General features: G+C 41.6%; 1 protein-coding gene across 2 annotated transcripts in view; it reads right to left on the bottom strand.

Moving 5' to 3' along the window:
* Positions 1-24,162, bottom strand: part of rasgef1ba (RasGEF domain family, member 1Ba) — a 109,682-nt gene extending 85,520 nt beyond the window's left edge. For both annotated transcript variants that reach the window (XM_070903900.1, XM_070903901.1), the window contains exons 1-2: positions 24,094-24,162; positions 4,082-4,129 (exon numbers count right to left, since the gene is read on the bottom strand). In XM_070903900.1, coding sequence (XP_070760001.1) covers positions 4,082-4,129; positions 24,094-24,162 — 117 coding nt within the window. The remainder of the gene's footprint in view (positions 1-4,081; positions 4,130-24,093) is intronic.
* Between the last annotated feature and the right edge of the window lie 620 nt (positions 24,163-24,782).

Raw genomic sequence — 24,782 nt, 5'->3', positions numbered from 1 at the left:
AGCCAGTTGTGTTATTTTGATATCAGTCCGAGAGTCACTATTGTATGTTTCAACAGCCATGTGGAGCATGTTGCTCTTCAGTGCAAACCACAAACGTCTCACGCAGCATCTTTCGATGTTTAAATCACAGTCTAACTAATGAAAGTGTCCCTGCGCTCTCTGAATGTAACAGGCAGCAGACTGAGGATCAGCTCTTTCATCTCAACAGAAAGTGTTTACCTTGTGCTATAAAATGAAAACAAAGCTGACCACACAATATTTAAATTGGAAAATAATCTTGTGGGCTTTAATGCGGAGACGACACGCATACTGTAGGTCTGGGAGGAAATTAAAATGGAATTAGGCCTCTGCAGGAAGCCTTATAGGAAGCAGACTTGTCAATCGAGAGGGAAAAGATGTCACCCAGCCGACCAGTCGCCATGTCATTTTTCAGCAGTTGCATCATCAATATTGGCTATATCAGAACTGTTTCACCTTTTAGATGTAAAGGAAGGAAAGCTATCACGGTGACATTGACTTTAGCTGATGTCGCAACAATTGCTACATAAACAGTAGAAATATGGCGTTTACGTTGTACAGTAAGTCAGATCCTTTCGTGTTGGCAGCTACACTGCGGAGACGGACCCATAGTATAGTTAAAATCCAAAGTTAGTTCCTGCGGAGACGCTGTCAACTACTGTGAATGTCTTTATAATGATGTATATCATGTTCCTTTCTGCTTCACGACTGTTAGGAGATTCTCCGGGCGATAAACACAAACCGGAGGAGGAGGACAAACTCAGACAGACCTCAAGTCAGCAGAGACAGAAGATATTTCATGGGAAAATACCATTTTTCACACCAATGTCCTGGGTCGATATCACAAGACACCTCCTCTGGTTCAGGTTGTAACGTTTAGCCATCAGTCTTCACAGCTGAACAGTAGCAGTTCTGTATCCACCCCCCCCCCCCCACACAAGTCTTTACTAACTCCATCCATCATGGAAAGGTTAACGTCTAAACATTATGTAACAGCTGAAATGTCAAACCTGCATTTTATTCCTCCACCAAAACAAACGAACACATGGACTCCGTGTCCCTGTGTGTCCAGCTGACAGTTTAGGTGGGTGGTGATTATCATTCTCATGTCTTTTGGATCACAAACTCAGAAAATTGACCCACTGACACAGAAACTCGGGGGGGGGGGGCACATAGGAAAGACACAAACACGCATTTTTAGACTTCTACATTCACATTTATCATTTGGCCTGAGGCATGAGGCCTTTTAACGAAGTACAACAGGTTTCTTTGTGTCCTCCCTAGAGCTCATATTTGTCTCTTTTGAAGTTCGTATTGCTTTCAGCTCAATTATCAGTGTATGGCTGATGAACTAAACCTAAGGCCTGCAGTGTAACATGCCCCGCAAATGCAGATGAAAAGTCAATTTCGTGCACTCGACCAGGTACAGCCATCTTCTTTGATCTGTGCTTCCATTCGGTCTTTGATAACTGTTACGGCAGTCCAGTCTCGACCAAATACTAGAAATGTATTAATGTTCAGTTTAAATATTAAAAACATACTTTTATGAGCTGCTCTTGACAGTAGATTTCTGATGATCTAATGTAGTGTAGACAAATACATTAAACAACTTTGGGGTGCTTGGCACATCAAATCTGTGTGAAAATCAGTTTAAATGAATCTTCGTGTTTGTGAAAGCCACCACTGTCATTTATGTTTCTGTACACATGAATATGTACTTTTACATAACACATACTCCCCTAAAACAGCTGGGCACTGTAGTTTGTATCAAACTGTTCCCAGGAGTATAGTGCATTTTTGGGGGACTATTTTCAGAGGTGGATTAATACATATTTGGTGCTATTGGTTCTTGTTGGTAGGATCAATTCATACATTTTAGTTTTAGTCATTTCATGGGTTTGTTGACAATAAGAAAAATGTAGAATATCAACATGCAAACAGGTTGAGGCTTCACCATCAACATGTATTCAACATGTTAACTCGGCGCAGGAGAACCAGCATTACAGAATCATCTCCTGCCTCCCTGTGTTGGCAGCACTCCTGGGCTTTCAGCAGACCTGGCCGGAGAAAAAAAAAACAAGCCGAGTGCTGACCTCATGCTTCTCAAATGATCAACGCAGGGAGTCTTTCCTCTGCTTTGATCCCGGATGAGGTAACTGCGAGCGAACACCTCCGAACCCTCGATGCCCAGCGAGCTCGACAGGGCCGCTCAGTGAAACACAAACCACCGGATTACAGACTCATTCCTTCAAAACGCGCTACACTGACAAAGGGAATTAGGGCAGAGTGTGAGATGAAAGACGTGTTTGGCTGCATTCTCAGACGGCCTGCGATTAGCTGCGAGACACAGAGAGAAGAACGAGGGGGAATTAATGTGGTTAGGTTGCACAGATCACATGACTAATTTTCCTGGTTAATTTGGTCTAAACTAAGATGAACAGATGAACTAGAAATGGTTTAAAAAAAGTATAAGAATGATCTGTTTCTGCTAATGAAGGTTTTCTGGATTTAGTTACGTGATGCGATGGGTAGAGGGGATGACATTGAACAAGAAAGGGTAAGAAGAGAGAGAAAGGGGGGAGGATGGCAGTCAAACAGAGAGAGAAGATCAAAGCAGTGGCCTCCAGTGTTCAGTGTGTGTGTGTGTGTGTAAAAGTGTGTTATACCATCTTCAAAGATGTTGAGCAGTTGCCCACTGTCCCTACTGACGCCATGGAGAGCCATCTCACATATCAGGTATGTCTTTGCTAACACTACTCTGTTTGGCTGCGGACCAGAGTACCTTTAATAAACGCAAATATGACTTCTTATATGGATTAAAAAGAAAATTGAAAAGTTTTAACAAATGATGCCATTCACCAACAGACCTGTTTAGTGACAAGAACATAAACACCTAAATCAATAATCGTCTCTGTTAGATATTTAGTGTTGCAAGCTAAAAGGCTACATTAGCATACATTTATTATGAGTTACAGCAATTAGCATTCTTCTTAAAAAGTAGTAGTACACAATAATAACATGTAGTATTCCGTTTATACAAATTATCAAGTATTAAAGCTTAAAACAGCGTAGCCTAAAATGCTAGCTTGGTACATGCTATTGCTAAATTGAGCCAATAATCTGTGTTTTTTTACACCAGCCTAAATTAACCAACCTAAACAGGTTTGGTGTGTAAGCTATCAGTCTAACTCTGATGTGGACCAAACAACCGGACCAAGACCGCCTGAAACGGTGGGTCTCGGTCCGCTTAAGAAGACCCTGCTGCGGTTTGTTTGTGGTGTGAAAGCAAACAGACCAACCAGAGCTCTGTGAGATTTTAGCATAATTTCAAAAGCTTAATTACAGCTGAATCCATCTTCTGGCTGTAATCTGTCCAGAAAACAATCTCCTAATCTGTATAAGAGATGCGCAGTGCACAATTGTACAAGATCGTTTTGTAACCATGGTAACACGTATGCGTTTGGATTTACATCAGAAAATGAAGAGACATGTTGTGCTCGTGTCCTACTCTGAGTATTTTAGCAGCCTCCCGTAATATTTTGATACACATCGTCTATTTTTCGGTGCGTTTCTACCTCATTTATTAGTAAAAACATATGCAATCTCGACTAATATTGCTCATAAATAATTCTTTTTGTTCTTGAGCTCTTTGTGAGACCAGAGAAGATAAATAAAACACATTCAGTGAAGTGCAGAAGATCACAAGTTCCACCTTTATCATCCTTATTGGTGAGTTTGGTGACCTAATCTAACCAGTATGAGTACAAGTAAAACTACCTGTGAGCGCATGCAGGGCCTCCAGACTTTAAGATGTATGTTGCGTAATGCAGCATCACATCCCATCTGAATACACAACATTAGCTGCACGCAAATCCTCTCTAATGTTGCAGCAACACAGATCCCCAGTCAGCTCGATCACAGTTATCATGTGATGTTTTGATCCACGTTATCAGCACGCAGTGTTTTGTGTACTGTGTGTGAACATCCTGTTCCTTCAGCGTGGAGGACACAGAGACACGCAACACAAACACAAAGTCATTTGCAGTCTCGAGTGTTTACCTACCCGCTGTTTGGACGAAGGCCTCAGCCCGAGATGAGGTTGGCTCCGACACTGCAGGGAGGGGGAGGAAACAAAAGTATTATGGAGAATATCAAGGAAAGAGAAATATGTAGTGCTTCACATAACTGAAACACAGTATTTTACTGTATTTGCAGACAGTTCTGTCAGCGTTAAACAAACATGAGGCCTGCAGTTCACCCACTCGAAGACATTACACCTTTTTTCCCCACGTAAAGGTTGAGCGAAGAATATGATCGTTTGAAACAAAAAAAGAAAACAAAGCTCTTAAAATTGGGATTTCGGTCTATATTGGTGGTTGTGATATCCTTGAAGCCGAGGACCAGGGGTAGAATTTATGTGACTATATCATTTTAAACTTATGGTTGCATGCATTTAGAAGGCATTGCTGTGTGCCATAGTGTCATTTTTTAAACTACCACTAGAGGTCACCAAGGTAAAACTTTCAAATACTGCACAGAGCGCCTTTAATCTGTCCAGAGGTTTAAGATTCCAGTAAGGGGTAAAACTGACGGTTTTGTTTGAAGGTTTTAAACACACTCAGTGTTTCATTATATAATGTTTCATTTGAGACACCAGACGCAGCATTTAGACATATAGAAGTAATAGTCCAGATACAGTAGATAGAGTGCGCCAACGAGGGGACCAACCAACATACAACTGATGCTTTTTGCTGCAACAACAGTGGAAAATGGGACGGTGTCGTATCCAAATGTGAAGCCCGCCGGAGTGTGTTGCATTTCACTTTGTATTTTAAGTAGTTTGGACTTCGGGAATAAAATTTATTTCCAGTTTTTCTAGTTCCTTGTTTATTGATTGAATGTAGTGGATATATACGGTATTTATAATACTTATTTTGACTAAATATTATTGTTAAACTGTTGTTTAAACAACGTCATCCGTTTAATACCATTGGTTCTGCTGGTTTGTGCCTCATTGATTTTATTCCTGTAGCTTTGTTTTTAATAGTTTGTCTTGTGTAAAGCACTAACACAGGTTTTGAAAAGTGTTGGTGGCACTGCAACTTCACACACTTTGACACTGGCTTCAGCTTTCATCCACGTTGGTGGCCGCTTGGAGGCTCCTAATAATAATAATAATGATAATAATAATGAGGCCAAACCCTCGTTATCGTGGCAACAGATCTAACAATATGAATGATTTTGATTCTGTGATAGAAAATATCAAGAAAAGAAAATAACATCAGAGAAGAGAGACGTATGGTAGATCACTGAGCTTGATTCCCTCCTGGTCGCCCTCACTCAAAGTTGTTTTGTTGCATTAACGTTGCATAAATGCTGCAAATGCAAAATGTAAACGGATGCATTTAAACTGCGAGCATTAAGACGAATGGAGCCATTAGTGGCATTCAAAAGATGAACATGTTACACAGGAGACGACAGAACAACGAATCCTAATGAGTCGTTAAAAGGCTCAACATGAAGCTCCCAGAGGAGTTATTCACAAAGAAAAAAACTCTGCAGAATGGTAATGAATTCCCACTTGGAGAGAAACACACACACACACACACACACACACACACACACACACACACACTTTGAACACTGGCAAAGACATTATTTGATCTAGAGATTCTAAGATTTCTACATGCAGCACACACACACACACACACAATAAACACCACATACATGCACATATTCACACACACACACACACACACACAAAATAAACACCACATACATGCACATATTCACACACACACACACAATAAACACCAGATACATGCACATATTCACACACACACACACACACACACACACACACACAATAAACACCACATACATGCACATATTCACACACACACAATAAACACCACATACATGCACATATTCACACACACACATACACACACACACACACACACAATAAACACCACATACATGCACATATTCACACACACACACACACACACACAAAATAAACACCACATACATGCACATATTCACACACACACACACAATAAACACCAGATACATGCACATATTCACACACACACACACACACACAATAAACACCACATACATGCACATATTCACACACACACACACACACACAATAAACACCACATACATGCACATATTCACACACACACACACACACACAATAAACACCACATACATGCACATATTCACACACACACACACACACACAATAAACACCACATACATGCACATATTCACACACACACACACACACACAATAAACACCACATACATGCACATATTCACACACACAAAATAAACACCACATACATGCACATATTCACACACACACACACACACACACACAATAAACACCACATACATGCACATATTCACACACATACACACACACACACATACACACACACAATAAACACCACATACATGCACATATTCACACACACACAATAAACACCACATACATGCACATATTCACACACACACACACACAAAATAAACACCACATACATGCACATATTCACACACACACACACACACAATAAACACCACATACATGCACATATTCACACACACACACACACACACACACACACACACACAATAAACACCACATACATGCACATATTCACACACACACACACACACACACACACACACACACAATAAACACCACATACATGCACATCTTCTAGTGTAGCAAAGATATTGTTTGATGTAGAGACTTAAACACACACACACACACACACACACACACACACACACACACACAAATGCACTCTTGCACTCAAACCTTAGATGATTTTATGTAGACTTTTTCTCACCCACAACACACAAATAACCACAAAAACACACACACACACACACACACACACACACACACACACCTTCTTCCCTAACAAAGATATTATTTGATCCAGAAAGAAAGAAACCAGGAAGCAGCAGTAAACCTTCAGGAGGAAGCAGGCTTTTATTTTACGAGCTGCACCATCTGGAGTTTTTTTTTGGGGGGGGGGTATGGTGGAGCTTAGGTGTGAGATTGGGGTATAAGGGGGGTGGGCAAAGGTGACAGTTGAGCAGGTGGTCGTACGCTGGCCCACATTTCTGCTGTGCACCGATGCAGCAGGTTTCAGCTGACGGGTCGATGGCTGGATGGAGGTGATTCATTTATCCCAGAGGTGATTGATGGAAACTGTATCAAAGGTAAATAGATTTTTCTCCCAAAGAGGCTGCTGGGTTTCTGTAACTCAGCGGGTTTTCTTTCATGAGAAGCTGAAAGAGTTTTCAAAGATAAACTGGATTCTACAACTGAACTAGACAGAAACAATAAACCTCTTGTCATTTTTTTACAAACATATTAAAATGATTTTATAAGCATTCGACAACTGCAGCTCCCCTGAGGGCTCGTGAGGGTGTTTTATCCACAGATTCTCTTCTATTCAAGTCTTAATCAAATAATTCACTTGAATTGAGTGTAGAAAGACATCACTGTACTGTTAGAGGCTACACTGACATGCTCTCCTGTGTAGTAATGACTCTTCCAATGAAGGACGTAATTATTAGTTATCAAATATTACCTTCATTTCATTTGTTTGTTTGCTCCTCAAAAACACGTTGCCTGATTTCATTTGGAGACAAATAGTAAAATGACTTCGCAGCTCACCATTTATATACCGAAGGGGACACAAATAAATAAATAAACAAATAAACAAAACACAGGCGGAGTCGCTCCACGCAGCACACATGGAGGCAAAGACGAGGATGTTGCCACCACAGGACAGGTACAGAAGTGTTGGCTTCTGAATCATGTACATGTGTATCATGTTGAATTACTGCAGCTTATTATATCTTAATATTAGAGAAAACATACGTCAGAAAAAATGCACCACGTGGCTCAAATTCAATTTGCACAACGTTAGTATCATCAGTATGGGAGGTAATTATATATCATATAAATCACTAGATGTAAAATCAATATTGAACAACAGGACGTATTTAATGACTTGGTTTTCTAGGAATCGTGCAAATATCTCAAGATGTACAATCACATCTTTCTTTTCAACCTTGACGTCTCCCAGGAATGTCGAAACCGCCGACCTTCCTGCCACAAACGTACGTTTCTAACCTGAACTCACTGAAAATCAAACACATCATCCATAATTTTATGGTTCTACCTGAAGCTCGAGGATCTCTGTTCCACACTTTATTTTACTGGCATCACCTTGTGTGTCTCGCTCTGACAGAAACACGATGTCCACAGTTTGGAGCTACAAGATGCGAAACAGAAGATCAGATTGAATGTGGTGGAAAACAAAAAGAGGAGCGTGGTTTTCACCTCTCGTCGCTTTTCTTTTTGTTTTACTGCAGCAGACAATTGCTGTGACCTTTAGAGGAATATTACACGGCGGAGAGGAGAGAGTCACGGTGGGTATGAGTGAACGGATCTTTGATAGGAAGAGAGGGACGAGGTGAAGAGACAGCGGGGCGAGGAAAATGAGAACGGGGGGGTGAGACAGAGAGAATGTCTTTCCCATCTGATCACAAGCACAGCGGGACACTTCGGTTCTGACATTTTAGTTTCAGACATCTCATCCATCTTTTGGGTTTTTGTCATCTGTCAGCGGCAGTTCATTTTGGAAGATTTGCATCAAATGAGAAGGAAAATAGCTTTCGGTGTCTGCTCACTGTGTGCACAGACACGCACAAAGAGAACGAATCACAGGCAGAGCGGGAGGCAGATAACGGAGGGGTGGAAGTGTTTGCTAAAAATATTAGAAAAGACATTTGTTGCTTGGTTACTGCTAAACAGTGTACAGTGCATATCCGGTTTTAAAGGTTGAGTGTGATCTCAAACAGCCAGGTCACAGCAGAGGATCAGATCAGCTCAGGCTCCCCAGACCTTTTCATTTTACCTCTATTTTGTCTTTAGGTGTAGTTTAAAGCAGTCATGTCATTCTGTTTCATATACTGACTTTATTTATCATTAGCTCTGAGTCAAGATGCTCGTGGCCGCCTCAGTTTCAATGCATTTCTTCCTGCTGTTCGTGCGAATGTGCGCACCAGGTCCTCGGCCTCTACGACCGTCAGGTCAGGTGACGCGTTCGTTACAAAAGTGAAAAGTGGAGCAAAAGTCACAGCATCGCTGAAATCAATTTCTTTCTCTGGGGAGCCTGAAAGTGTCCTTAGCTTTTCGATATCGGTCAGAGACAAACAAACAACGAATCGAGAGAGAGAGAGAGGTGAAAACTAACTGCTTCTTTCCTTTTCTCTTTTCTTCTCTCTTTGTTTGTAAACAAACTTTCATGTTTCCTTTTTTCGCTTTGAGAAATATATTTGTTTATGACATTCATTTATTTTGTCTTGTGGGTATTTATGTCTTATGTCTGGCACTGAGCAGCGGCTGATTAGAAAAGATGAAGCGTGTCCATGATTGTTTTTGAATAAAATAATACAGAAATTAAACCTTGGACCTTGTTTGGCAGGTATGAATTGATCAGTTTCTCCACTTGGCTTCTCAAGTGGCTTATAGTGTAGATGTGATGATTAATGCATTGAGGAATTTGATAATTATACATATGTAAAAGAAAAAAGGACCACCACATGACCTGAGTTTGGGTTCAAAATTGTGTGTCCTCTATTTAACAAAAGGTATATTCTGCATACTGTTACATAATATATTCTGTCTGATTCTATTACATTTAAATAAACCGAAAACAAACATTTCATCCACTCCAGCAGTTTGTCTGGGAACCTAGAGCAGATAAAATGAAGTCAATGCCCGTCTTCTTGAATCAACCAATCTACCCTGCTAAACTGTGACCCCGGTGACCCCGCACTGGTGAACCCCCTCACCCCTGCTGGTGAACCAGTTCAGTGGGTCACACACTCATCGGGAAAGGTGCTCGCCCGCTGTGGAAGGTCAGAGGCAGAAACGTGTGTGTGAGAGAGAGAGTGAGAGTGTGTGTATATGTGTGTATAAAGGTCACATGGGACCTCAGTGCATCAGTCGTCCTGTAGTAATGAGGTATGAGGCGTCAGCGGGGTCACAGCGGTCCTGTGGGGGGGGGGGGGGGGGGGGGTCACGGTCAACGCGGTGACCTCTTAACAGTGTTGACTAACAGCATTAACGTCAGCGCTAATGCGGTTTGGTCACGTGGGGTTTCTGACACAATTAGACAAAGTGGGAAAAAGTGTTGTTGTGTGTGAATTGATGCAGATGTGCGCCACTGTCAAGGTCACACTGTTCAGTGGGGGGGGGGGGGCTGTAATACTCGACATCTCCAAAAGGAATCGTTTGGAACAAGACTAATGATCTTTCTTAACACAGAGTACGTCGAGTTCAGACTCCAGAAAGATTTCCTTTGTGTGGAAGAAATTGTTTTCTCTGAATTTACAGACAATTTTACAGATGTGCTCTTGACTCTATTCCCCATCTTTTCTGTAATCAAATCAGGCTCGACAGATGTGCGACCTGTTCTCCAGCCTAATGGAATAACTGTGCTATAACTAGGGATGTTCGATTAAACGTAAATTTAAATTTAGACTCGTCTGAAAGTAAATAACAGCAGTTTAATCAACAAGGTTAAACAAAGTTAAGAGTTAATCAGATTCTATTTCAAATGCCGCTGAAATGTGTGGCACTCTGCACTGTACATTACGAACATTGCACATTATCCTAGAGAACATGACAACAACTCACTAAATAAAGGTGAGCAGGTCTAACGTTAGCACCAGCCGCCTGCTCTCCACATGCCTGTGCTGAACGTGGTTATATGGCAGTTTATTCTGACACAGCCTACGTACGACCTTATTTTAATTTTCGGAGATCAAAATACCGCCACGTTCCACCTCACTGTTTTACAACCGACTAGTATTTCTGGTGCCGACTATTTGAGGGTAGAACTTTTAAATCGACCGGTGGACTAATCGCGCACTTCCTCCAGGAGTTCCTTGCACTTGTTGCCATACATTTTTTAGTCTTTTTCTTTCAGTAGTTCAGTATCAACATCCCGCCTCACCTGCAGACAGTCTCACACATCCACACCTGGGAGCAGTCCAGTAAACCCCTCGACTGCTGACAGGAGAGGCATGCTTGGAGAAGGTTCTACCGTTTGCTTATTAGGACAAATAAACGTCAGAGAATCGTCTGTAGCCTCATCTCCTAAATGTCAACAGGTATGAGGGTTATGATCTGTTATCTGATCTGGGTGCAGAGTGCGTTATGTTGTTCTGCACTCCTCTCAGCCTTGAATCTGCAAACTTTCAGATTGTTTGCACTGAGACTCAATCTGTTATTAATATGCACATATTGACACCCCCCCCCCCCCCCCATATGTGAGCATATGTATGCAGTAGTTGTGTCTGCAAATGAGCCTGTGTGCGAGACACTGTTGTGTGCATATGAATGGCAGGGGGTCTCCTTTTCCTGAATGCAGAGTGCATCCAGAACATCTCATTGCTATTCATGTGAATGAGTCTCCTTGAATCAAACAGCAGCCAAAAGCATATTTGCACAGTTAAACTGCATGCTGTGCTGGAACTAGAGTTTCCTCCATGAAATGAAATCTGCCTCACTCCATCGAGTCGCCTAATGTTTACAGTGTAACTATTGAACAACGCAGAGAGACCTTCCCAACATCTTTACACAGTATTTTTAGCATCTGGCTTTTCACCAACTTTACTTTTCTCTTTTGAGCTACAGAACTGATTAAAAACATCAAAGCAAACTGGGAGCACAGATCTCCACCAACTCTGCAAAGAACTCTCAAAGTTGCTGTCAAGTTGTTTTTACTGTAAGTTGATTTATTGACTCTGCAAACGCATGAACCTACGAGTTGCAGTCAACTCTTTCAGATTAATGTTAAGAAAAGTAAATCAAGAAACTTAAGAAAATGAAGTAGGAGGTTTCCATCTTTTTGTTATCTTTTCTGTTAGCCATGGCAGCAACGGCAGCTAATGCTAACTAGCCAGAGTATCTTTTTTTTTCTGTTTATTCTCAGCAAAGCAGAAAATGTGAAACACATCCTTTTCTGTACTCTGGTGCATTTGTAACGTGTGGATGTCATTGTAAAAGCTTTCGGGATCTGTGAGAGAAAACTGGGAGGTTTTGTTATTGTCACAAGTCAGTTCTGTCTTCATGAGACAGAGTGTCCAGGCTAATGCTAACCATAACTATCCCAACTACATGCCTAACCCCAGCCCTAATCTAACCGTTACCTGAGTCCTCTTCTTTTTTTTTGCTTTTATTAAGACAGATCACAGCGAGGAAACAAGAAACGTGGGAGACGGGGAGACATTATCAAAGGTCCCCAGCCAGAATCAAACTGGGAACATTGAGATGGTCTCTCTATATGTGTCATAACCAGCAGGGTGCCCAACCTAAATCAAATTCTGACCTAAACCCTTAAACCAAGTCTCAACCCTGTGAAGACGAGAGGACAAAATGACCTAGTCTTCCAAAGATGTCTGAAACCCAACGTCCTCACAAAGATAGAAGTACAGGAGCACACACAGTCAGGGTCCCCGATCGATGACACAATGAAGGTGACGTTTATTTGACCTTCCCTCGCAGGAGGGTCGAAGAAATGAAACAAACATGCTGTTGAGCAAAGCACTGAACCTCCAGCTGACCAGTGACTGACAGCTGGCGACGCCCCAAACTGCCGTGTGAAACTCCTCCTCACTTGGTTCCCTGCAGCGCCCATCGATGACTCCCAGTGTTTCCTTCCCTCTGCCCTTCCCTTCCTTTCCTCCTCTCCTCATCCACTCCCTCTCATGTCCACACATGACGATAAAAGGTTTTTGTGCATGTTTTACAAGGCAAGCTGACTAAGGACTAGAGTTTTGACAGCATCATATTACTATTGCATACATATTATTAATACATACTCTTACTTAATTATTTAGCATGTGTTATGAGCCAGCAGTACAATTGGGGACTTTTTTCTTTTACACCTTTTAACACATTTTCTTCAACCACTTCCAGGTATGATGTTCTTAATCCATCCTAAATGGTCATTTTGTCAATAATAATACATGAAAATGACCATATTTTTGAAAAAGTAACATATACTCTACATACGCTACCCTCGATGGAAGTCTGGTTTATTTTCTTTGCGAGTGCAGTTAAGATTAGAATGTTTTTATACTTGATGAATGTAGTTAAAGATTTTTTAACCCCACTTCAAAAGAGTCCCCTCCTGGTTGCACTGCATTGTTTTTTTTTAATCAATACATGGTAGATGACTAGTATATATACACGTATTAAATAAGTAGTGTCACATACAGTATATCATGTACAGATAAAGACCACAATAATTCACTTCCTGTCATCATATGAGGGGTTGATCTTTTCCTTTTCTTTATAGGATCAATAATAATAATAATAATAATAATAAGGTAATGCCATAGGAGTATTAATGCTCTGACCACATGCTGACATTAGTTAACCAGTGAGCTGCACTTATATATGTTGCACACCGCCCCCTTGTGGTTGAAGTATCAGATGCACAAAGACAAGTTGCATTACATATTGACTTAAGCACGATCATACTAATAACAAGAACCAGCAGCCTCTCAGTCACCACCACAACATGCATTCACCATCGTATATACATACATACATACAAACAGAACCACGTGCCTACTGTGGAGAACCACATCAACCACACAAAATACATCATGTCAGGAAGTATGTTCCTCACAGCTATGACTCATTGTGACAAGATTATGAGAAGCGATAGGTTCAGCCATTGACAGCCTATGAGAAAGTGTCTCATAACGTACTTGTTCTAACTCAGTATCTTGTTTGTCATGACGAGATATATACACACAGTATTTATGACTTTCTCATATCCCACAGAACAATGAATGATAACTGTCAGGTGTTTGGTTTGTTTATCGTGGTGTGATAATACACTCCAAGATATCCTGATACAGAAAATAACAATGGAAGAAATGTCATTCTTTTCATATATAGAGGACACCTCCTTGTGTTTTTGTCCTTCCTTCTTAAAATCGTAAAACAAAAACGTCCAAAGTGGCAGAAACCTGGATTTGGGTTTACCGCTTGCCACCATCCTTGTCAGTTTCTCCAGCCAGAGAATCCAAAAGGGGAGTAAGATGGTGAATCATGTCTGAAGCTGAGGTTGGCCAGTGTGACTGCCTGAGAGACACACCAATCAAGGCAATCATATCCTAAAATATACTTCTCCTCAAGCCTTTAATATCCCCTTAATGGAACAATAATTTTCAAAATTGCTTCCAAGACTCACAGTAAAGAAGTGAAATTAGCCTTTGAAAGCCTCGTCTTTGGAGAGGAGTTATTTCTTCTAGGAAAGTTGGGGTTTTATTGATTTCTGTTCTTGGAGCTGAACTGTATTTTCAGGGACTTCCGGGAGGGCTTCATCATTCAGCCGTGGTGGTTGATAATTCATCACAAATGCTGTGGATAATGGGGAATGTGTTTGGCACATTTAGAGGAAGCACAGCTGTTTGTCATGAAGGGGAAGGAGGCTCTGATAACAGTCTTCATCAACACAGTCATCCCTCTGCCAGGAAGGAGAAAAACCTCCCTGATTAGCAGTTAGGTTTGACCGACAGCTCGCTCTAAAGGGACCCTCCTCCGCTGAATAACTCGCCTCTGCAACTGGTGTGGCTCAGACCAGAGGCTGTGGTCCTGATTAACCAGACTCACATACAGGGAAACCACACACCTTCACAGAAACCCTCTCACACCTCTCTCTCTTTACAAAATGAACAAAAAAATATTATGAATCCATCCAACACCAAATCTTTTCAACTAGACTATGTGTGAAGGTGTGCGGATGCCTGTATATATCATTACATGGTGGATCTTGCTGTTCTTCTGGATTCTCCTTCTTACTCAGATCTCCTGGTCACAAACCCACAGAAACCGCTTTTCTCTTGACACATTTCATGACAGGTGAGACAGCTGCGGCTATAAAATACACTGTAGACCAGGAGACACCTTACACACACACACACACACACACACACACACACAATGAACGGCACACTGTCTAGACCTCCATGTCACATACACAACCACACCTGAGGCTGCAAAAGTAGAAGGAAAGCAAGAAAAGTGCCTTGCAACTAGGAGCCGGTTAGCTTAGCTTAGCACAAAGACTGGAAACAGAGGGAAACAGCTAGCCTAGCTCTGTCCAACAGTCTCCAAATCCACCTACCAGTAAAACTCACTTATTAACACATAGAAATGACAATTCCCCGCTATAAGCCTGACCATTTCCTGCTCGGCCCCAGTAAGTTCCTGGAGTCTCTGCTGGTTGTCTGGCAGCTGCTCAGAGCCAAGAAATAATATTGATGCCACTTCTAATGCAGAAGGACATTTCCACAGCTCCATCATATTTAAGTTAGGAATTCACAGTTTGCTTCCGGTTCACTTATACATTTTGGACATTTGACTCTTACTTTCAGTGTTTTAATCATTTATTTTACTTGTGATTTAAATATTTTGTTGCTCCTCTACTCTCCTCTGACTTCCTGTCTCGTCTTCCTCCACATGACAGACTGACAACAACAACTGTCTGTTCCTCTTCATCCTCACGCGCTCTTTACGTGAAGCATCGGCTTCATACAGACGAAGCTGTCAGTGTGACGGATCGACTTCCTGCGATGATCTCCCCCTCAGTAACAGAAGAACTACAGTAAAACATGATCTCTGTCTGTCCACGTTGATTCACGACAGAGAAACTGTTTTTACGCTGCAACACCTGAAAATAAAACTAATTCAACCGCTGGAGATTATCCAGGTCGAGTGTCCGAGGACAGAAGGTATCATTTTTACACATTTTAAAGCCCTGTGAGAAAAGACTTGACGTACAGTGTTATGCCTCCGTTTTGCAGGCTTTAATTTGTACCTGATAATGTCGCAAACTCACATTAAATTGCTATTTTATTCATGCTTTAATTAGGTGACTTAAATGTACCATGACCTTTGTTGGAGTACCACACGAAAAGAGACGTTTCTGTTTCTTTTAAAGATCATAAATGTGCACCGTCCATGATGAATAAACAGTGTCCACACTGTATAACCATCTCACACTACTGACTATCTACTGTATGTCCTTGAGAGGACATTTACAGGGAAAATACTGAGGCATTGTATTAGACCAAGAAACACCTGACACAAGATGATCTGATCTAAACTAGGAAAGCTGACAGCTATTCACCGCTTTAGTTTCCTCCGTCTTTCATTTGGAGGCAAAGTTCAAACTCAACCCAAATGAATGTGACATTTCCACAAATGTGATATTATGACTGCAGTAAAAAAAGGTTCTAATAAAACACAACTGTCAGAAAGATATTTAGCTTCTGCTCCTTTTAGTCGATTTAATTCAAATTCTCTGTCGGCGTTTCCTTTCCTTATCGTTAGAGATTACGTTTCCCTGCTGTCATGTCATACAGTTCAACTTCCATTTCTAAGATCTACGGTGGCCAATAAGGACAAACGCACGACAACAGCCCAAAACTTTTCCATTAGGAGGAACGTGCTGCAGCTTCAGAAACACAACGGAAGTTTCTGGAACAGCTTCATTTCCGACCCGAGAGAGAGAAAGACCGGACGAGAGAGTGTGTTTCTTCGCGTTTGCCGTTTATGCGTTTATGTTTTGGCTTTCTGCAGCACGTTTCCGTCGTTATAATTGTTTTGGGTTTTCGTATGTGTTTCTGAAGTAAATAACCGTAAAGATTAAGATAAATCTTCTCTACTAAAGTTAGTTTCAAAAGTCAGCGCAGTCTGAACATGAAATGAGTACAAATGAAAAAGCATGTTGTCTTTCTGCACCTGGAAATGATCACAAATAGAATCATTTCTAAATCTTTGTCACATTAAAGAGGTTACTGTGGCTGACTTCGGCATTAACGCAGCTAAGTCAGGGTCAGGTTCAGGTTTTTCCTCTCCTGAATTTGTCGGAGACGAAGTTAAAGGGAGGCATTCTAGCTGTGAAAAGTTTAAATTCAAAACCAGTCAACTGACAAGGAAACATCAACTCACATCCACTGTTATCTGAGTGGAAGCTGTGCTGCGCCTTTGCCTCGTTCGGTGATTTCGACGGTTGTCATAGCGATGGGAGCTTTTAAAATTTTCATTTTTGAGATTACCTTGGCTCCCTTTATTCCTTGGCTTTCTTTTCTGCTCGCCAAACACTTTCCCCCCCCACTCACTCTCTCTTCCTCCTCAAATGGCTTCGCAATGAAACGAGACAAAGACTTGAACATTTGCACCTGACGGACTGTTTTGACCTTTTTTCTCAAATACAAAAGGGCGATTGACACTCATCAGGTTTCTACACACACACACACACACACACAAAGCAGAGGTGTAAGCTCACATCTCGTCATGACAACACATATCGTGCACACACTCACACAGCCTGGTGTACACCGACAGCAGGAATGAAACATAACTAAACCCACTTTATGCATTTGTGTTTCTTACACACTGCAAACACTTTTCTCATCCAGTTGGTGATCAGCAGTAACCAAGTAACTTAAGTTAGCAGACCATTCAGGCTGAGAGGAAAAGCCAAACTTTACACATTGAATGCAGTGTTCAGCGGGCGCGCATTCTTCTTTGTCAAAAAAACCTGGCTCCTACATTACCCACAATGCAACACGTCCACCAACAGTTTGGTCAGAGATTAAGGTGAGACGAGGAGCACACCGGAGAGGTCTTTCTAACGCCACACCCTATGAATATAATGTGAACGGGTTTCGTACAGCTGCCCAACGCAGGTTTTAAAACACCAGATCACCAAGCAACCAGAGAGGAACGCTGCAGTAACACGGGAACGGATGCACCAAAGGATTCTTTCTACTCTAACATGCGTCACACTTTAGCCTTGAAGTACAAACCTCTGCTGCAGTGAGATATTTCTGGCCTCACAAACGCGCACGTGAACGCGTAACACACAATTTGTCCCCTCAGTCTGCGATTGTGTATGTAAGGCTTGTTGAACCGGGTGTTTTCTGCAGCAACGTTGCAGTGAAACGAGGTCCTCTTGTGGCGACGCCAGCTCTGAATACGCGTTGTGAAAAGTGAAGAAAACATGTGAAATAAATGGTTATACGGTTAAATATCGATCTACACATCTGTATCTCTATGGCAACGTGAAAGATGATGCGAGTGCAAGGACGAGAAAACAACGAATATATATATATATATAATATATTCAATATTTATCAAACAAAATCCACACAATGAATCTCAGCAGATGAAGCATTAGAATTTAATTACAGGGAACATGATGCCCTGTTGCACTGAACGTCCTTGTCTTATGAACACACACACACACACACACACACACACACACACACACACACACACACACACACACACACACACACACACACACACACACACACACACACACACACACACACACACACACACAGGAAAAATGTGATAGTGTGTATCATGTGTAGAGTGTGTGTGCCTGTGTGTGTGATAGTATAGTGTGTATGTGATAGTGTGTATGTGATAGTATAGTCTGTATGTGATAGTGTGTATCATGTGTATAGTGTGTATGTGATAGTGTGTATCATGTGTATAGTGTGTATGTGATAGTGTGTATCATGTGTATAGTGTGTATGTGATAGTATAGTGTGTATGTGATAGTGTGTATCATGTGTATAGTGTGTATGTGTAGAGTGTGTATGTGATAGTGTGTATGTGATAGTATAGTGTGTATGTGATAGTGTGTATCATGTGTAGAGTGTGTATGTGATAGTGTGTATCATGTGTATAGTGTGTATGTGTAGAGTGTGTATGTGATAGTGTGTATCATGTGTATAGTGTGTATGTGTATAGTGTGTATGTGATAGTGTGTATCATGTGTAGAGTGTGTATGTGATAGTGTGTATGTGATAGTATAGTGTGTATGTGATAGTGTGTATCATGTGTATAGTGTGTATGTGATAGTGTGTATGTGATAGTATAGTGTGTATCATGTGTATAGTGTGTATGTGATAGTGTGTATGTGATAGTGTGTATGTGATAGTATAGTGTGTATGTGATAGTGTGTATCATGTGTATAGTGTGTATGTGATAGTGTGTATGTGATAGTATAGTGTGTATCATGTGTATAGTGTGTATGTGATAGTGTGTATCATGTGTATAGTGTGTATGTGATAGTATAGTGTGTATGTGATAGTGTGTATCATGTGTATAGTGTGTATGTGATAGTATAGTGTGTATGTGATAGTGTGTATCATGTGTATAGTGTGTATGTGATAGTATAGTGTGTATCATGTGTATAGTGTGTATGTGTAGAGTGTGTATGTGATAGTGTGTATGTGATAGTATAGTGTGTATGTGATAGTGTGTATCATGTGTAGAGTGTGTATGTGATAGTGTGTATCATGTGTATAGTGTGTATGTGTATAGTGTGTATGTGATAGTGTGTATGTGATAGTATAGTGTGTATCATGTGTATAGTGTGTATGTGATAGTGTGTATCATGTGTAGAGTGTGTATGTGATAGTGTGTATCATGTGTATAGTGTGTATGTGTATAGTGTGTATGTGATAGTATAGTGTGTATCATGTGTATAGTGTGTATGTGATAGTGTGTATCATGTGTATAGTGTGTATGTGATAGTGTGTATGTGATAGTATAGTGTGTATGTGTATAGTGTGTATGTGATAGTTTGTATGTGATAGTATAGTGTGTATGTGATAGTGTGTATCATGTGTATAGTGTGTATGTGATAGTATAGTGTGTATGTGATAGTGTGTATCATGTGTATAGTGTGTATGTGATATGCAGTACAAAAACAGGTATTAGCGTTGTTTTGTTACTTTTTCAGGTTTCTACTGAACAAATAAACACGAGGAACTGAAGAACTGTATATGTTTGTTTCCATGGCAACTCACTGAGCACATAATACCCTCTTGTGCGTCACACACTTCAGTATTCCTGCAAGGTAACTTATTCTCAGATGTCACAAAAAACATTGAACTTATTTTCCGTATTTTTCTTAAACTTTTCTCCCTTGAAAAACCCACTTGGATTCTTCTGGAGGACCTTGAGAGTACAGTAACGTTAATCTTTTTTCTTTGCCTTTTGAAAACCGCATACCGCTTGAAAAACAAGCTCCCTGCCATGAATGAAGCCTCGCTTAAAGGCTGCAGAGAATAAAGAGAGAGGAGAGAGAGAGAGAGACGAGGCCTGGCAGCTGTAACAGACAGTACGTGAGCCTGAAAGTGCAACGAAGAAAGAAAGCTCAAGACAAAGAAATACAGAGGAGGAGAGATGCAGGGCATAGCTGGAAAATGAATTAAAGCAGACTGACTTTGATGAAACAAAAGCTTCCTTTCTACAAGCTTCCAGTGTTGAGTGTCATAAGAACAAATATGTGACATTTAGGTGTGACGGTTTTTATTCAGAAATGATTGAGTGAAATAAAAACGCAAATAAACCTCGCGACCGATGTTTTTTGCTTTGATTTGATTGATTTCTCGTTTGGGACACATTTACTGATGCGCAGGTACCACAGTTCAATTGCATTCAAGCAGCAACACATGTTTAACTTTGCGACAGCTGCAGCTTGATTCTCTAGTTAATAATTTGTGAATAACTAAACATGGTTTCACAAGGATTCACGATCATAAATGCAACTTTAAGCTCAGGAGAAAAGGAAAAAACTGCTTTTGGATAAACAGTATGATACTTAAGACTCGATAAACTTCCCAGACCAGGAACACCATCACTGGATACCACGTAGGACACCATGTCCTCACTAACTGCCCTCTGCCTCGCCTCGTGTTTACATGACATCGGCTCGAGTGGTTACGTCTAATGTTGACGATTCAGAAATATGACAGGATTATGTTTCCTTCATGAAGTTAAAGGGGTACCCCGGTGATGTAGTCCTGCTCTCCCAGACCGAGTAGTGCCCACCATGACAAGTAAACCGTTCTTCAAATCAGTGGAGTGCCCCTTTAGATAAAAAGTGAATTACTCAAATCTGCTGCACTGAAACATTCAAAGACCACCAAGGTGGCGTGTTGTTTCAGGTACCGGGACGGTATGAGATACAGTCCAGAAGTCCAGTCCAAGTAACAGATATTTGCAGATGCCAGATGCCAAAACACTTATATATTTTATCTTTCGTCACAGCGAAGTAAACATTAGAAATACGCTGTTCGCGTCACAAAGTAATCCACCACGAATGTTCAATTGTTTTGCTGGACGATCTGCTGCGTCGACCTCTGGACTGTCCTCATCACTGCTGTGTAGGTTCGTCTTCCCTCGTTCTTTGCTTCTATCAGCTTACAATTACACCAGGAGTCTGAATCCTACGAGCACATTCGTACATCCCGTTCTCTACACTTCTCTACACCTCTGGGCCTTCTCGTGCCATCAGCCTGCAGCTGCTGCTTTTGGGAAGAAGCTGTAGAGGCCAGAGCTGCTGTTCTTCTTGGTAAGCTGGCATTTAAAGCTCAAGGTAGAGTTTTGTTTTTACTGAAGTTTCTCAAAGGCCAAAAGGCAACAGTTGGTTTAAACCTTGATGAGCGGGGCTAACGTACAGAAACATTCATTTGAAGATAATTGAAAAAGGCTCTTGCAAATACTATGAGATGTAGCTGAACCCTTCAAATTTATCTGGCAACCCGTTTGGGAAACATGTCCCCCGGAGCTCCTACATGACAGCACCACAGTAACTGGGAAGCATTTCATGCATTTATAACCAAATATTATGAAGTATAGCGTAAAAAAAAGGACAAAAACCCAAACTGGTTTCTCCTTAAAGCACTAACACGCTGCCCGCTGTGTGCTGTGTGCAGTCAGCAGTGCATTTTATTCAGTAGACTTTAAGGTGGAATTGGAAATACTGTTTTACATAACAGCCTGTGAATCTAATCTCTGTCCCCTGCAAAGCTGAACAGAGCAGGTCATCATTTCATTTTCCCAGAAGTCTCCATGATGATCCTCTCTGACACATTTCTGAGATGATTTTAATACATGAATCGCACACAGTGTGTGTGTGTGTGTGTGTGTGTGTGTGTTAGGCAGATTGAGATGATGCCTGATGGATTAACAACCCTGTGGTGGTTGTGGATTACGGCTGGTGTGTGTGTGTGTGTGTGTGTGTGTGTGTGTGTGATGAGAATAAATCTAAAACTGTTTTTCATTTAGAGCTGCAGTTATGCAATGCCTGTCAGGTCCCATTTTAGACAAAAAAGACCAAATCACAGATGCAAAGAATGTATTTCCCTTTTTGGAATATTTTCATCAATGGAGTCGGACATGAACGTCACATCATTACGCAACATCATGCGACGCACCTTAATGTCCTGTGTCCCATCACCCACATGCCTCCATCCTTGGTAACAATCTGTGACTGTAAAGTCATTAAATGAATAGATAATCATAAAAAAATGGATCAATATATTTCTTCACTTGCAGGAATGCATAGAAAATGATGAATAAATGCCATTTCGGTGGCCCAACACGTCCTAATGTTTGTTCAGATGTCCAAACCGAAGCTTGTACGTTGTTAGGATGCTTTTGTTTTGGGGGCTATCTTCCTGTGTTACCTTCTTAACAAAGGCAAACTCGTCACTGCCTTTCCTCAACTCACAAGACAGAAGATCAGCGCGTTTCTAGTTCTTTAAAACACAGTTGTAGCTCAGATCCAGATGCCGCATCTGTGGTGAAGTTTTGTTCGACTCGTGATCAACTCCCCACGCCACGCGGTACCGTGAGTGATCCTGATCACGGTCTGGCTGATGGTGGTGTTTGATACATCAGTGCAGTTGGAGGCCTCAGGTTTACCCAAACTGCAGATCAATCCCTCCTTTGCAATAATAAAAAACTGAAAACATCAAGAAACTTGCAGTCACTAATCTTGGCAACAAACACTAAACATCCTTTAAGCTGCGTTTATCCAGTAATCCACGAGGAAAAAAAGCTTCAGTTAAAGAGGAGTCAGGGAAAATAATCACAATTTTGAGTAGCAGAAATCTGATTAATCATCTCATGACCCCCAAGGTGAGACCCTCAGCTTTACAGCAGCTTTACTGAGAGGCCATTCTCCTTTAGTGGCGAGTAAAACCTCTATTGACGCACGTACAACAATTCATGAAAGGTTACTGTTACTGACAGCCGGTTTACAAAGATGAGAAGTCAACAGAGATGGAAACCACGAATCACTTCGATCAGTTCAAACGTACGAATCTGTGTGCTGTAATGATCTGTCAATTCACTACCAGCCCTTTCAGTACTCGTTCGGTGTACAATTATACTCCTACAGAGTACCCGTCTGAAAGGGGACAAAAAAGTTCAGAACATTTTCCAGTAAAACCAGTTATTTCACAGCAGATTTACCCATGAATCCATGTAGAGTTGGAAATACGTGACAGGAAGAACAGAACAGGTGCAGTGTGTGAATGTGTGTGTGTGTGTGTGTGTGTGGCACAGTGTGTGGCACACTGACCCAAATAGGCGCAGCATTTGAGTCTCGGCCATTTCTTACGAGACACCGCTCAGTGGCACCACGTGAAGCTCGACTTATAATAATCCTAATAATCATCCTAAAATATCATGCAAACATCGTGACATTCACTATGGCAACAGCAGAAAACCGCCACAAAGTAAGACAAGGTCATGAACTCATTATGAGCCCCGGAGATGAACCAGAAGCTGATATTTCAGGAAAATGGCAGCGATGTTCCGTGAGCGTAAAGACGCAAATAACGCGCATTAATGCGCAGCCTGCAGCACGCGGGATAAACATCTTGTCACCGCGTGAAACGGTGAGCGTGCAGAGAGCAGCAGAACCCGCAGGAATCACTGTTACTGAAGTGCTTTACAGCAGAACAACTGTCAATCACACGGACGAACAAAGCCTCAGCCTCCTGTTGCCATAGAGAATTCGTGGCGTTAACGGGCATCCCGTACCTTTTTATCCCTGAACAAAAACTCAGTGCTGCTATGAGATGTGAGTATCCGATCAGAGGTCTGTTAAGTGCATTTTAAAGTATCCTCACCTCGAACAAAGGTGGAGTGCCCTTGTCTGGAAGTGTGCATCCCAGTAATTCAGCCAGGAACTTTGCCATATAGAGGAGAGAAGTGTGCCCCCGGTGTGCCCCCGGTGTACTCCCGAAATGTGCGGGCTGAAGAGCAGAGCTGAATCAACAGGAGAGTCCTCTTCCCGTCAGCCTCGTCAACTTATTTGTGGCGTTCAAGGACCCTGCGCGCATCCCTCCTTTCTGCTCCTCCAGCTGCCCGAACAAACCCCGCAGAGGAGGCGGAGACGTGCCGCTGGATGAGAGGCACCAGAACACCGCCCAGATCAGCGCAGGGCGGCCGCTGGACGTGGAGGAGCTCACGGCTTGTAGCTCTCAGTGAAGCTCAGTCGGTGAACCGTCTCTCCATCAGCAGGTGGGGCCGGGCAGAGGGGGTGTGGGCGGGCCAACGAGCTGTCAGGTGGTTTTCATCGACGGGGTTCCCCCCCCCATTCAGAGATGAAATGGAAGGTAGACCTGCACCTGGAATCACTTAAGCTCGATTAAACCTGAAATTCATCACGTGTTTTATTCTGATTGAGAGACTGAAACCAGAACTTTTAGACCCAGTATCCTAAAGTGTGACCACAAAATAGCCCAGTATAAATATATTTTAATATTTCATATTATTCGAAATGAATAATAATTTGATTTCCTGGCTGTTTTCAAAA

Source organism: Enoplosus armatus, chromosome 4 (assembly GCF_043641665.1).
Source record: "Enoplosus armatus isolate fEnoArm2 chromosome 4, fEnoArm2.hap1, whole genome shotgun sequence".
Classification (NCBI taxonomy): domain Eukaryota; kingdom Metazoa; phylum Chordata; class Actinopteri; order Centrarchiformes; family Enoplosidae; genus Enoplosus; species Enoplosus armatus.
Note: the sequence above shows the minus strand (reverse complement) of the source record. Positions and strands in the feature narration are given on the sequence as shown.